General features: G+C 43.4%; 1 protein-coding gene across 1 annotated transcript; it reads left to right on the forward strand.

Moving 5' to 3' along the window:
* Positions 1-4093: 4093 nt before the first annotated feature.
* On the forward strand, positions 4094-5083 carry LOC118371004 (QRFP-like peptide receptor). The gene has a single exon (XM_035756291.2). The coding sequence runs from the start codon at positions 4094-4096 to the stop codon at positions 5081-5083; it is 990 nt and encodes a 329-aa protein (XP_035612184.2).
* Positions 5084-13805: the final 8722 nt, after the last annotated feature.

Consider the following 13805-nt stretch of genomic DNA (forward strand, 5'->3'; position numbering starts at 1 on the left):
ATTTTCCTCTGGTTTTTGCCTGCCATATCAGTTTTATTATACTCACAGACATTCCTTTAGCAGTTTTAGAAACTTCAGAGTGTTTTCTATCCACTTATACCAATTATATGCATATCCTAGCTTCTGGGCCTGAGTAACAGGCTATTTACTTTGGGCACATCAGTCATCCGGAAATTCAGGATACTGCCTCCTAGCCTTTGAAATGGGCATGGACAAATGAGCCTGAGAAAACCTTGTACATGTCTTGCACAATAACAAAAAAATCCCCGCTGACTTCATGTTTCTGACAGTCCACCAAAACAAGATTAAGACGGTGTGCATGGCAATGAATGTAGATTGCCTGAGGGGCCTCTTCTCTGAATTTCTCCTGGACCTCGTTGCAGACACTGGACATGACGGCCACGCCGTCATAACACTGAGCAATACAGGCCGTGTGATCAATGTTACATTTACTAAGAGTCTCTTTAATCGTAGCTGGAGTGAAATGAAGAAATTCCGTTTTACTGAGGTCCTTACTCTCGTCTACCATCAATGCAAATAGTTTGGCCTTTTGTAATTCACCACTCATCTGATCCATAATCATATTTGCCATAATGTCTAGTATTTAATTCTGTATATCATGATGTGTGTACTTAGCATTTCTAGGATAATCTGAGATTTTCTGTGCAACTGTTTTGTCGAATTTGCCTATGACCTGTAAAAGTTCAAGAAAGTTTCCCTGTTCGTCTTCTGTCTCCACTCTGTGAAAGTCCCTGGTATTCAGTGTAAAGCAATGACTCCACAACTGTTCTCATATACTCTCTGTTCTCTCAGACTATTTTCGAATGTCTATCACTTAGAGCATTGCATATTGTTGAGCCAAATTCTTTCTGAATAGTCCACTCATTCCACGCTGTCATTGAATATTTATGCTCTACACTGGCGTTGTGCGTCTTGAACAAACTTTTCTCCTTCTGCCAGTTCTGGTAGCCATCTTTTGGAAATGCCACCTTCTCTCCACCATGGTTTCCTGGACGTTGAAAGTGGTGGCATGCAAAGCAGAAAGCACAGTCCTTTGAAATAGAAAATTCCAGCCATTTGTAATCCTCATACCATCTACGATTGAAACACCGATCCTGATGTCCAACTTTTGTAGCTGGATAATGCCGAAGAAGAGGGCGCCTTGGTTCTTCAATAGGTGACTGGCTTAAATCAGAGGGAGTGGTGGCTGTGCTAACAGTGCAGCTAACGGTGGCTGTGGAACAGCTAGCAGTGACAACCTGCTCTGGTACTCCCTCACATCGTGGCTCATGAGTTTCTCTCTCTGACTCATCTTTCTTATCTCCCTCTTCTTCTTTTGCTCCCTCGAAGACAGGGTCTGGGTCTGGATTTTTATTCTCTACCCGCACTCAGAAAACAGCCCCATCGCAACGGGGTAAGATGGGCGACTCGCTAGCTAGAAGTTAGCTCACATTACGTAGCCTAATGTGCGCGAGCACACACATCCTTCCAGACCCATATCAAACATCTCCAATCCAAAGTTAAATCTAGAATTGGCTTCCTATTTCGCAACAAAGCATCCTTCACTCATGCTGCCAAACATACCCTTGTAAAACTGACCATCCTACCAATCCTCGACTTTGGCGATGTCATTTACAAAATAGCCTCCAATACGCTACTCAACAAATTGGATGCAGTCTATCACAGTGCAATCCGTTTTGTCACCAAAGCCCCATATACTACCCACCATTGCGACCTGTACGCTCTTGTTGGCTGGCCCTCGCTTCATACTCGTCGCCAAACCCACTGGCTCCATGTCATCTACAAGACCCTGCTAGGTAAAGTCCCCCCTTATCTCAGCTTGCTGGTCACCATAGCATCTCCCACCTGTAGCACACGCTCCAGCAGGTATATCTCTCTAGTCACCCCCAAAACCAATTCTTTCTTTGGCCGCCTCTCCTTCCAGTTCTCTGCTGCCAATGACTGGAACGAACTACAAAAATCTCTGAAACTGGAAACACTTATCTCCCCCACTAGCTTTAAGCACCAACTGTCAGACCAGCTCACAGATTACTGCACCTGTACATAGCCCACCTATAATTTAGCCCAAACAACTACCTCTTTCCCAACCGTATTTAATAAATTTATTTATTTTGCTCTTTTGCATCCCATTATTTTTATTTCTACTTTGCACATTCTTCCATTGCAAATCTACCATTCCAGTGTTTTACTTGCTATATTGTATTTACTTTGCCACCATCGCCTTTTTTGCCTTTACCTCCCTTATCACCTCATTTGCTCACATTGTATATAGACTTGTTTATACTGTATCATTGACTGTATGTTTGTTTTACTCCATGTGAAACTCTGTGTCGTTGTATCTGTCGAACTGCTTTGCTTTATCTTGGCCAGGTCGCAATTGTAAAAGAGAACTTGTTCTCAACTTGCCTACCTGGTTAAATAAAGGTGAAATAAAAAATATATATATATATTTTTTCGTGATGTTGTCAGGCAACCCGTCTATGGGACAAGGCCAAGGTAAAATGGAGACTCAACGTGAGGTAACTTTAATTGTGTGCCTGCCTTTCAAATGGTGCCTGAAGATCCGATTTCAGGACCTTGGAAAATCACTGCAACTCAGTGCAAGAAAAGCACTGACTGCGACTTCAGCACCACCACTGGTGAAGAGCGCCACTCCAAGTGAGCCTTGCCAAGCACAGCAGTTGTGGATTCTACACACCTGTGTGGGCTTGCTGGTGTGTGGGTAGGCCTAAAACATTTATGTACTCCCTGTCCTTCCTTATGGGGCCCGGAGGGAACATCATGGCTCAACTGGTCCTCACCCGAAAGAGGACCGGTCTGGCGGGGGTGTTCGACAACCCACAGACTGCTGGTCAATCTGGTGGTGTGACATGATGGTGGTGTGTGTGATTGACGGACCAGAGTTTGGGCATGAGAAAAGCATGGCGTAGCACAGCATCCCTCTAACATAATCTCTAGACACTTCATTAAGATTTCAGTGGTTGCCATGGCACAGACTACAGTTTGATTGCATTCTTATAGCCTACCTCTTCTTGTATATCATCCAAATCTTATAGCTATTTTTTCAGCACCATCATCACCAAGCTACAGTGTAAAAGATGCATGTGCGTCACTCGGTCTGAGAGAGAGAGAGAGAGAGAGAGAGAGAGAGAGAGAGAGAGAGAGAGAGAGAGAGAGAGAGAGACTCAATCCTATCAGGGTTTTATTAATTTCTGGAAGCGTTCCATTGCAAAAGCTTGCCACCTCCCATCGGCCCTCTTCCACTCACTTTCCCTTCACTGATCAGAATTAGTATCTTAGGTGAGGTCAATGGATCCAGTCAAAAGAGTTAGCTGTCATCTATCCATACCTGTGCACGATTTAGGAGAGGGGACGAAGACAGGGAGGATGCGACAACTTTTGGAATGAGATGCGGCCAGGGCTGAGTGCGTGCGGGGGATAGCGCAGCTCTTGCTTCCTGTAGTCACACGGATAAATATTCCATTGACCGGGGTCCGAGTGAACTACAGCGCTCGCTCCAGCGGAGGACCGCACTTCTTCAGTGGGGGAAATGTATCCTGTTTTTCAGTTAATCGCAATGGGTATTAGATAATTAGGATCTCTTTCGACAAGGCGTCAAAGATGTGTTGGTGAAATCCTCATCTCACCACGGAAACGGGCTGCGCGCAGCTCGGCTCTCTGTCTCACCTGTGTGCGCGTCTGATTTGGGCACTCCACACAGCGCAAACGATGTAAGAACAAGCGGGAGATGAATCTAACGAATTTTTACTCAGATTTTGGACGTTTATTTTCTACGAATATTTCACTTGGTGGACCTCAACATGAGCACAACAACTGGAGTTTACCGGAGGATACCAAACCCTACCCGCAATTGTTCTTATTTTCAGGACACGAACCGAGTACCATCGTGTTGGTGGTTATGTACTCCCTGTCCTTCCTCACCGGGCTCGGAGGGAACATCATGGCTCTTCTGGTCCTCACCCGAAAGAGGACCGGTCTGGCGGGGGTGTCAGCAACCCGCAGACTGCTGGTCAATCTGGCGGTGTGTGACATGATGGTGGTGTGTGTGTGCATGCCAGTTAACCTGGGACACCAGGTCTACAACGCCTGGGTGTTCGGGGAGTTTCTGTGCCGCACCGTGCCGTTCGTTCAGGCTGTGTCGGTGTCTGCGAGCGTCCTGAGCCTGGCCGTGATCAGTCTGAACCGCTACTACAGCGTGCACAACCCTCTACACGCCCGGTCCTTTTTTACCGGGCGGCGGATACTGTGTATGATCTGTGTGGTGTGGATCGTGTCGTCGGGGCTGTGCATACCGCTCCTCTTCATGAATACCACCCAAACTCTGTCGCTGCTGGACATCACCCTCACTGTGTGCGTGGAGAGCTGGAACCAAGTCAAACTGAAACAGAGATATAGCTTTCTGCTCTTCTGCTCTCTCTATGGATTCCCTGTGTTGTTTAACCTGGTCATCAGCGTGCTGACCAGCTGGAAGCTGTGGGGCAACGACGAAAAACGGACGCAAGATTCGAATACATTTGGCGTTACGCTATCACTGTCCCGTCTGAAAGTGCGTAAAAGGATCGCCAAGATGGTGCTGTCGCTGGTTGTGCTTTTTACCCTGTCTTGGTTGCCTCTGTATGTAGTGGACATATGGTTAGACTTTAACATGACTTCATCTTTAGAGAAAGAGGAGGATGATGTGAACCATGTATATCATGAGTGGATTCTACAGGGGAGACCCTTCGCGCTATGGCTGGGTCTAACCAACTCCGCTCTCAACCCGCTCTGTTATTGCTTCGTGGGTAATTTACACAGGTCTGCAAAACGATTCAGGAAAAGCTACAGACAGAAACTGTCGTCATTGTTAAGTCTGTCGCCACAGCAGTCCTCTATGCCTATGGGCAGCAACTCAGTGCCCAAGCTCGTGCCCTATAGCAGGGCGCAATCGGAGAAGCGCGGCGCAGAAAGGCGCGCATCGAGCAGATATGCCAATCCAGGCAACAAACTAATCAAAAGCAAGAGCCTGTCGTCTGTGACAGTGTGTGAGACTGTTTTTGACTGATTGACAGACAGACGGATAAAATGTTGGCCTACGTGGTATATCGCATACTTATTTGTCCAATGGACAGGAAAACGTTCGTCCTACAGTTAAAAATAGGATATTCTGTGAAAATGTGTGTCTGTTTTCCAACGGAACCTCCGAAGCAAATGGAGATATTTGCCATAACTGAGATTATAGAGTGTGTTGCCCTTTTAATTATGAAGTGTGGTGCCGTCTTTATTATGGAGTGTGTTGGAGTGTGTGCCCCATGATTCCAGGACCGTTGATTAATCAAACGGTCGATGTAAATGATGAGCATGAGGTCCTATACCTAATGATCTTTGGGGATTTGGTTTCACTGAATCCAATTTCAAATGAAAGATATTTGATGTTGTTCTCATGGAGTGTACACAATAATGACATGCATCTCATTAAATATTTGTGCAAAAGGCTAGTAGCCTTTATTTCGTGATTTAAAATAACATTCGCATTTATACTGTATGTGTAGGCTACAATGTCTAGCATATTCCCTGTTTAAATAGTATTGTTATATTTGTAATTTAAGTCCTATGAAGTAGAACTCATTCCATTCCAAAGTCAATAACAAAATGAGCTGTATCCAAAACTTAAATCTCGTCAATTATAATGAAACCATTATGCATTATTTCAATTATAAGGCTAATATTGTATGACTATCATCATAATCTGCAGTTATAAATCCATTCAAATTGCTTCCATAATTGTGTTAAATGAGATTATTATTATACTACTATAATCATCTTTTATATTCCTAGTAATTATTCCAAGTCCATTCAAATTGCCTCCATAAAGGACGGTAGAGGGTCTAGATTAGAGTCTAGATGGATATCTCCATTCATTATTTCTCTGGCGAGGCTGTGACGCGGGTCTCTTGGCAGACGGATCGCTCCCTGCTGAATGGCACCGTGACGAGTTGAGTTGGCTCCTCCGCGAGGTGTGATGTGGCCCCGCTGGCGGCCGGGACACGGAGCCCGATGTACGGATTAATGGTACTGGTGAGATCCACAGCCCGATCCATGGTCTGTGGTTGTCTATCGCTGCCCAACGACAATCCCATGTTGACGCATATAGCGGAGCCCTGGCACCAAAACCAATCTCCTACCATCTGCAGTTATCCCCATGAACTTTTCCAGTGATATTTTGTTGTTGTAGAAAGTTCGCATAGAAAATAGATTCGACAACTGCTACGGTTCGTTTCCATGTAACAATCTTGTGTCGATTAAAAAAAACTATAGACGTAATGATGTCACACAAAAAAACACTTTCACAAAAACCTACAGTGTCGAATGAAAATGAAGTGGTTGTTTCCATTTCCCATTTAGGCAAATTGTGCATTAATAAACTGGAAACAGCCTGTATTCCCCCACTATCTGTTTTATGTCTCGGTTTGCCAGGTGTTGTGCCGAAAATCTTCCCCCTGACAGAATTATCCCCGCTCTTCGCGTGAACGCGCACACACTCAATGCTTCATTGATGCAATTTTCTTGCTAGTTGAGATTTCTGCTCTTCACTCCGTTGTCAGTTCAGCCTACATTTCACTGATCTTAGTATCAGAAAGCTTTTTTATATATATTTGTGTTCTTCAAGGCAGCTGTCAATTATCACATTCGGCTGCGTTTAATTTTTAAAATATTTTTTTTATAGCGGTTTGATTGCGGGGGAGGCACAAGTAATGTCTGCAGTTTTCTGTTTGGCTATTTGTTTCAGGTGTATTAGACTATATTTGTCATCTCTCCCATGTCTTATTCGACTAGTAGTTGTTCTGAAGTGTTTATTGCTTGCCTACATTTTACTCCCTCCTCTATGTTTAATATAACACATACATTAATTATTCATTTCGGTTGCCTATCCTGACGAGAAGTTTGTTCTACAGAAATTATTTGACTCTGATGTGTGCCACAGAAAGTATTTGACTCTCGTGACAAAATTAAGAAAATTAGAAGTGGGCATTTCGGCAAAGCCATTTCTTTCCTGCTGATTCGGCACATTTGGGCAGACTTGATACTGTGCGGTATTGCAATGCTCCACTGGATAAATCTGAAACTTTGCACACACACTGCTGTCATCTAGTGGCCAACATCTAAATTGCGCCTAAACTGCAATATTATATTATGGCCTTTCTCTTGCATTTCAAAGATGGAAAAAAAATACAAAATTGAAAAACGCATGTTTTATCTTTTACCAGATCTAATGTGTTATATTCTCATACATTAATTTCACATTTCCACAAAACTTCAAAGTGTTTCCTTTCAAATGGTATCAAGAATATGCATATCCTTACTTCAGGTCCTGAGCTATAGGCAGTTAGATTTGGATATATAATTTTAGGCGAAAATTGAAAAAAGGGTCAGATCCTTAAGAGGGTTGGGGTTAGGGGGATAAGGTGACATTACCTAACATTCATTTAATACACCAATGGTAACATGATATTCTCTTACCTAATGTTAGCTAGTTACTGGCTAACTAGGTCTTCAGCCAGCATGATTCTAAAGGCGGCAGAGGGTCGTTCAAAACTCTGACGGAGTTGTCATATCAACACATCCCTCAGTGCTGCTGTTAACAGAGTCACAAAACACATGCCAAATGGGAGATGTATAAACATTTTTACATCATTGATGCAATTTTAATGTTGTTTGAGTTGACTTTTTGTGTATCACCAAATTTGCTTGAGATCATTTTACTCTGTTCACTGCATCCAAGTTTCTTGACATTTCAAATAGCTGTCAGGCAAGCCGAGCTCATGAATATAAGCTCCATGTGCACTCAGCCTGTCTTTTCAAACTTCCTGGTAGTTAGCCATGAGAGAAAATATATATTTCCTCACATTTTTAGCATTTCTATTCCCCTAAAATATTATGGGTGATATTTTAATCACTCAAAAGGCTGTTTTACATGGGAATCGGAATGACTGTTTGGGACCTTTAATAAAACATGGCCCTTTCTGATCAAGAGGGTAAAAGGAAACATTCCTTAACTGTAGGCTACACATTTGACATTTGAAACTAAATCATGATTGTGTTGTAGCCTATTTTAGATTAAACTATTTGACAATCATTCATTACAACTTAAATAAAGTATTTAATTTCTTTGTTTACCACGACAAATCTATTGTGACAATTTATTAATTGAAAACTCATGTTAGTGCAAGCTCTTATACACTGAACAAAAATATAAATGCAACATGTAAAGTGTTGGTCTCATATTTCTTGAGCTAAAATAAAAGATCCCGGATATTTTTCATATGCACAAAAAGTGTATTTCCCTCAAATGTTGTGCACAAATTTCTTTACACCCATGTTAGTGAGCATTTCTCCATTTCCAAGATAATCCATCCACCTGACAGGTGTGACATATCAAGGATCTGATTAAACAGCATGATCAGTACACAGCTGCAACTTGTGTTAAAGGCCACTCTAAAATGTGTAGTGTTGTCACACAACACAATGCGACAGATGTCTCAAGGAAGAGTTGATCTGGCATGTTGACTACAGGAATGTCCAGCAGAGCGGTTGCCACAGAATTGAATGTTCGTTTCTCCACCATAAGCTGCCTCCAATGTCGTTTTAGAGAATTTGGCAGTACGTTCAACCGGCCTTACAACCACAGACCACGTGTACCTAGGACAGCCCAGGACCTCTACATCCGGCTTCTTCACCTGCGGGATCTTTTGAGACCAGCCAACCGGACAGCTGATGAAACTGTGGGTTTACACAACCAAAGAAGTTGTCCTCACTAGGGACTTGACCTGATTGCAGTTTGGCACACTGGCACACTGGAAAAGTGTGCTCTTCACGGATGAATCCCGGTTTCAACTGTACTGGGAAGATGGCAGACAGTGTGCATGGCGTTGTGTGGGCGATCGGTTTGCTGATCTCAACGTTGTGAACAGAGTGCCCCATGGTGGCATTGGGGTTATGGTATGGGCAGGCATAAGCTACGGATAACGAACACAATTACATTTTATCTATGGCAATTTGAATGCACAGAGATACAGTGATGAGATCCTGGGGTCCGTTGTCGTGCCATTCATCGGCAGCCATCACCTCATGTTTCAGCATGACAATTCACGGTCCCATGTCACAAGAATCTGTACACAATTCCTGGAAGCTGAAAATGTCTCAGTTCTTCCATGGCCTGCATACTCATCAGACATTGAGCATGTTTGGGATGCTCTGGATCAACGTGTACATCAGCGCGTTCCAGTTCCTGCAATATCCAGCAACTTTGCATAACCATTGAAGAAAAGTGGGACAACATTCCACCGGCCACAATCAAACTCTATGATAAAGAGATGTGTCGCACTGCATGAGGCAAATGATGGACATACCAGATACTGACTGGTTTTCTGATCCACGGCCCTACCTTTATTAAGATATCTGTGACCAACAGATGCATATCTGTATTCCCAGTCATGTGAAAGCCATATATTAAGGCCTAATGAATGTATTTAAAAAGACTGATTTCCTTGTATGAACTGTAACTCAGTAAAATCTTTGAAATTGTTGCAAGTTGTTTATTACCTCATACCTCTGCACATTGACTCAATACTGGTACCCCGTGTATATAGCCAAGTTATCATTGTGCATTTATTCTTGTGTTGTTTTTTCTCTCTGCGTTGTCGGAAGGGGCCCGTAAGTAAGCATTTCACTGTTAGTCTACACCTGTTGTATACAAAGCATCTGACAAATACATTTGATTGGAAGAGAGAGTATGTGATACGTGATTGTGAAACAACTCTGATATGTGGTTGTCTCGCCTGGCTATATTGAGATGAATGCCCTAGCTGTGGGTCCCTCTGGATGGGACTGTCTGCTACATTGTAATGTAGTGCTTTATGTAGTATTTTTATTCTGTTTTGCTTCCTGTTTGGACCCCAAGTAGAGTAGCCTCTGCAGCAGCTAATTGGGGATCCTAATAAATACTACTAATACTACTGAATGCAACTAACACTACTAAATACTACTACAGTCAGTCATCAATGTTCTTACCAACAGCAGGAGCCAGGAGTGAGCATAGTTAAGTTAAGCTCAGGTGCAGCAACTCCAAGTGTTTCGGTTGCCATGGTGACAAACAAGGAGGCAGTAATTATAATTAAACAATTAGGGAGACAGAAAATAGAGAGCAAATCAAAATAACTTCAAAGACAAATAAGGACCTATAGTTAACAGTGTCTTCCACACCCTGGCTCAACACTAAACCTAGCCATAACCCCAGCCATCACCTTAACCCTAACCCTATATTCATCAAACTGTTGCAGTAGATAGTTTGTTGAACATTTGAGCATCTACACATCACAGGAGGCTGGTGGCACCTTAATTTGGGAGGACGGGCTCGTGGTAATGGCTGGAATTAGTGGAATGGTTTCCATGTGTTTGATGCCATTCCATTTACTCTGTTCCAGCCATTATTATGAGCTGCCCTCCCGTCAGCAGCCTCTACTGCTACACATTATCTATATGGGAATCTGCAAATAAAGTGTGACCAAATGTTTTTTTAAATCTGTGAATAAAAGCAGCCTAGTGTGTTGCTATGGTTTTACAGCCTCCATTCATCCAGCCAGTATACTCTTAGTATAATTACTGATAATTGTCGGTGATGGTTTTGACGGAGACATGAGAGAGAGAAGGGAACTCAGAGTACATTAACGAATCCTTCATGGTCTCTCACAACCATTCAAGCTTCTCTGCCTCAGCGTCTTCTGTGAACTCAATGGAGATAATGGAGTCGTGATTAAAATAGCCATGTAGGTCTTTCAATTAAGACATTTGAATAACTTTATTTTGATGAATGCATGTGAGATATACCAGAGTTCCCTAATACCACTGTTCCCTTAAAAATGTGATTCATATCTCAATGGCAGTACTGGTCTGGATAAACAAAAGGACAAATATAAAAATGACATTCTCCACGATGTGACATGATAGGCCTGCAACACAGTATAATTAAATCAAAACACATTTTATTAGTCACATGCGCCGAATAGAACAATTGTAGACCTTACAAGTGAAATGCTTCCTTACGAGCCCCTAACCAACAATGCAGTTGAAATAAATATGTATAAGAATAAGAAATAAAAGTAACAAGTAATTAAAGAGCAGCAGTAAAATAGCGAGACTATATACAGGAGGGTACCGGTACAGAGTCAGTGTGCGGGAGCACCGGTTAGTTGAGGTAATATGTACATGTAGGTAGCGTTATTAAAGTGACTATGCATAGATGATAACAACAGAGAGTAGCAGCAGTGTAAAAAAGGGGGAAAGGGGGGCTGGGGGCTGGAGGGTAATGCAAATAGTCTGGGTAGCCATTTGATTAGGTGTTCAGGAGTCTATTTAAAAAAGAAAACAAATTCACCTTTATTTAACCAGGTAGGCTAGTTGAGAACAAGTTCTCATTTACAACTGCGACCTGGCCAAGATAAAGCATAGCAGTGTGATCAGACAACAACACAGAGTTACACATGGCTTAAACAATAAACAATAAAGAAGTCAATAACATAGTAGAAAAAAAATGTCTATATATATTGTGTATATTGTGTATATATTTGTAAGTCGCTCTGGATAAGAGCGTCTGCTAAATGACTTAAATGTAAATGTAAATGTGTGCAAAAGGCATGAGGAGGTAGGCAATAAATAGGCCATAGGAGTGAATAATTACAATTTAGCAGATTAACACTGGAGTGATAAATGATCAGATGAACATGTGCAGGTAAAGATACTGGTGTGCAAAAGAGCAGAAAAGTATACAAAATAAAAACAGTATGGGGATGAGGTAGGTAAATTGGGTGGGCTAAATACCGATGGACTATGTACAGCTGCAGCGATCGGTTAGCTGCTCAGATAGCAGATGTATAAAGTTGGTGAGGGAAATAAAAGTCTCCAACTTCAGCGTTGTTTTGCAATTCGTTCCAGTCACAGGCAGCATAAAACTGGAAGGAAAGGCGGCCAAATGAGGTTATGGCTTCAGGGATGATCAGTGAGATACACCTGCTGGAGCGTGTGCTACGGGTGGGTGTTGCCATCGTGACCAGTGAACCGAGATAAGGCGGAGCTTTACCTAGCATAGACTTGTGGATGACCTGGAGCCAGTGGGTCTGGCGACGAATATGTAGCGAGGGCCAGCCGACTAGGGCATACAGGTCGCAGTGGTGGGTGGTATAAGGTGCTTTAGTAACAAAACAGGTGGCACTGTGATAAACTGCATCCAGTTTGCTGAGTAGAGTATTGGAAGCTATTTTGTAGATGACATCGCCGAAGTCGTGGATCGGTAGGATAGTCAGTTTTTAGGGTAGGTTTGGCGGCGTGAGTGAAGGAGGCTTTGTTGCGAAATAGAAAGCCGACTCTTGATTTGATTTTGGATTGGAGATGTTTGATACGAGTCTGGAAGGAGAGTTTACAGTCTAGCCAGACACCTAGGTACTAATAGATGTCCACATATTCTAGGTCGGAACCATCCAGGGTGGTGATGCTAGTCGGGCGTGCGGGTGCAGGCAGCGAACGGTTGAAAAGCATGCATTTGGTTTTACTAGCGTTTAAGAGCAGTTGGAGGCCACGGAAGGAGTGTTGTATGGCATTGAAGCTCGTTTGGAGGTTAGATAGCACAGTGTCCAAGGAAGGGCAAGAAATATACAGAATGGTGTCGTCTGCGTAGAGGTGGATCAGGGAATTGCCCGCAGCAAGAGCAACATCATTGATATATACAGAGAAAATAGTCGGCGCGAGAATTGAACCCTGTGGTACCCCCATAGAGACTGCCAGAGGACCGGACAACATGCCCTCCGATTTGACACACTGAACTCTGTCTGCAAAGTAGTTGGTGAACCAGGCAAGGCAGTCATTAGAAAAACCGAGGCTACTAAGTCTGCCGATAAGAATATGTTGGTTGACAGAGTCGAAAGCCTTGGCCAGGTCGATGAAGACGGCTGCACAGTATTGTCTTTTATCGATGGAGGTTATGATATCGTTTAGTACCTTGAGCGTGGCTGAGGTGCACCCGTGACCGGCTCGGAAACCGGATTGCACAACGGAGAATGTACGGTGAGATTCGAGATGGTCAGTGATCTGTTTGTTGACTTGGCTTTCGAAGACCTTCGATAGGCAGGGCAGGATGGAAATAGGTCTGGAACAGTTTGGGTCCAGGGTGTCTCCCCCTTTGAAGAGGAGGATGACCGCGGCAGTCTTATGGCTTGGGGTTAGAATCTGTTTAGAAGCCTCTTGGACTTGGCACTCCAGTACCGCTTGCCGTGCAGTAGCAGAGAGAACAGTTTATGACTAGGTTGGCTAGAGTCTTTGACAATTTTTAGGGCCTTCCTCTTATACCGCCTGGTATAGAGGTCCTGGATGGCAGAAAACTTGATTTACTGGGCCGTTTGCACTACCCTCTGTAGTTAGTGCCTTGTGGTCGGAGGCCGAGCAGTTGCCATACCAGGCAGTGAAGCAACCAGTCCGGATGGTCTCGATGGTGCAGCTGTAGAATCTTTTGAGGATCTGAGGACCCATGCAAAATCTTTTCAGCCTCCTGACGGGGAATAGGTTTTGTCGTGCCCTCTTCACGACTGTCTTGGTGTGATTGGACGTTTGTTAGTTTGTTGGTGATGTGGACATCAAGGAAGTTGAAGCTCTCAACCTGCTCCACTGCAGCCCTGTCGATGAGAGTGGGGGCGTGCTCTGTCCTCTTTTTCCTGTAGTCCACAATCATCTCCTTTGTC

Source organism: Oncorhynchus keta, chromosome 2 (assembly GCF_023373465.1).
Source record: "Oncorhynchus keta strain PuntledgeMale-10-30-2019 chromosome 2, Oket_V2, whole genome shotgun sequence".
NCBI lineage: Eukaryota > Metazoa > Chordata > Actinopteri > Salmoniformes > Salmonidae > Oncorhynchus > Oncorhynchus keta.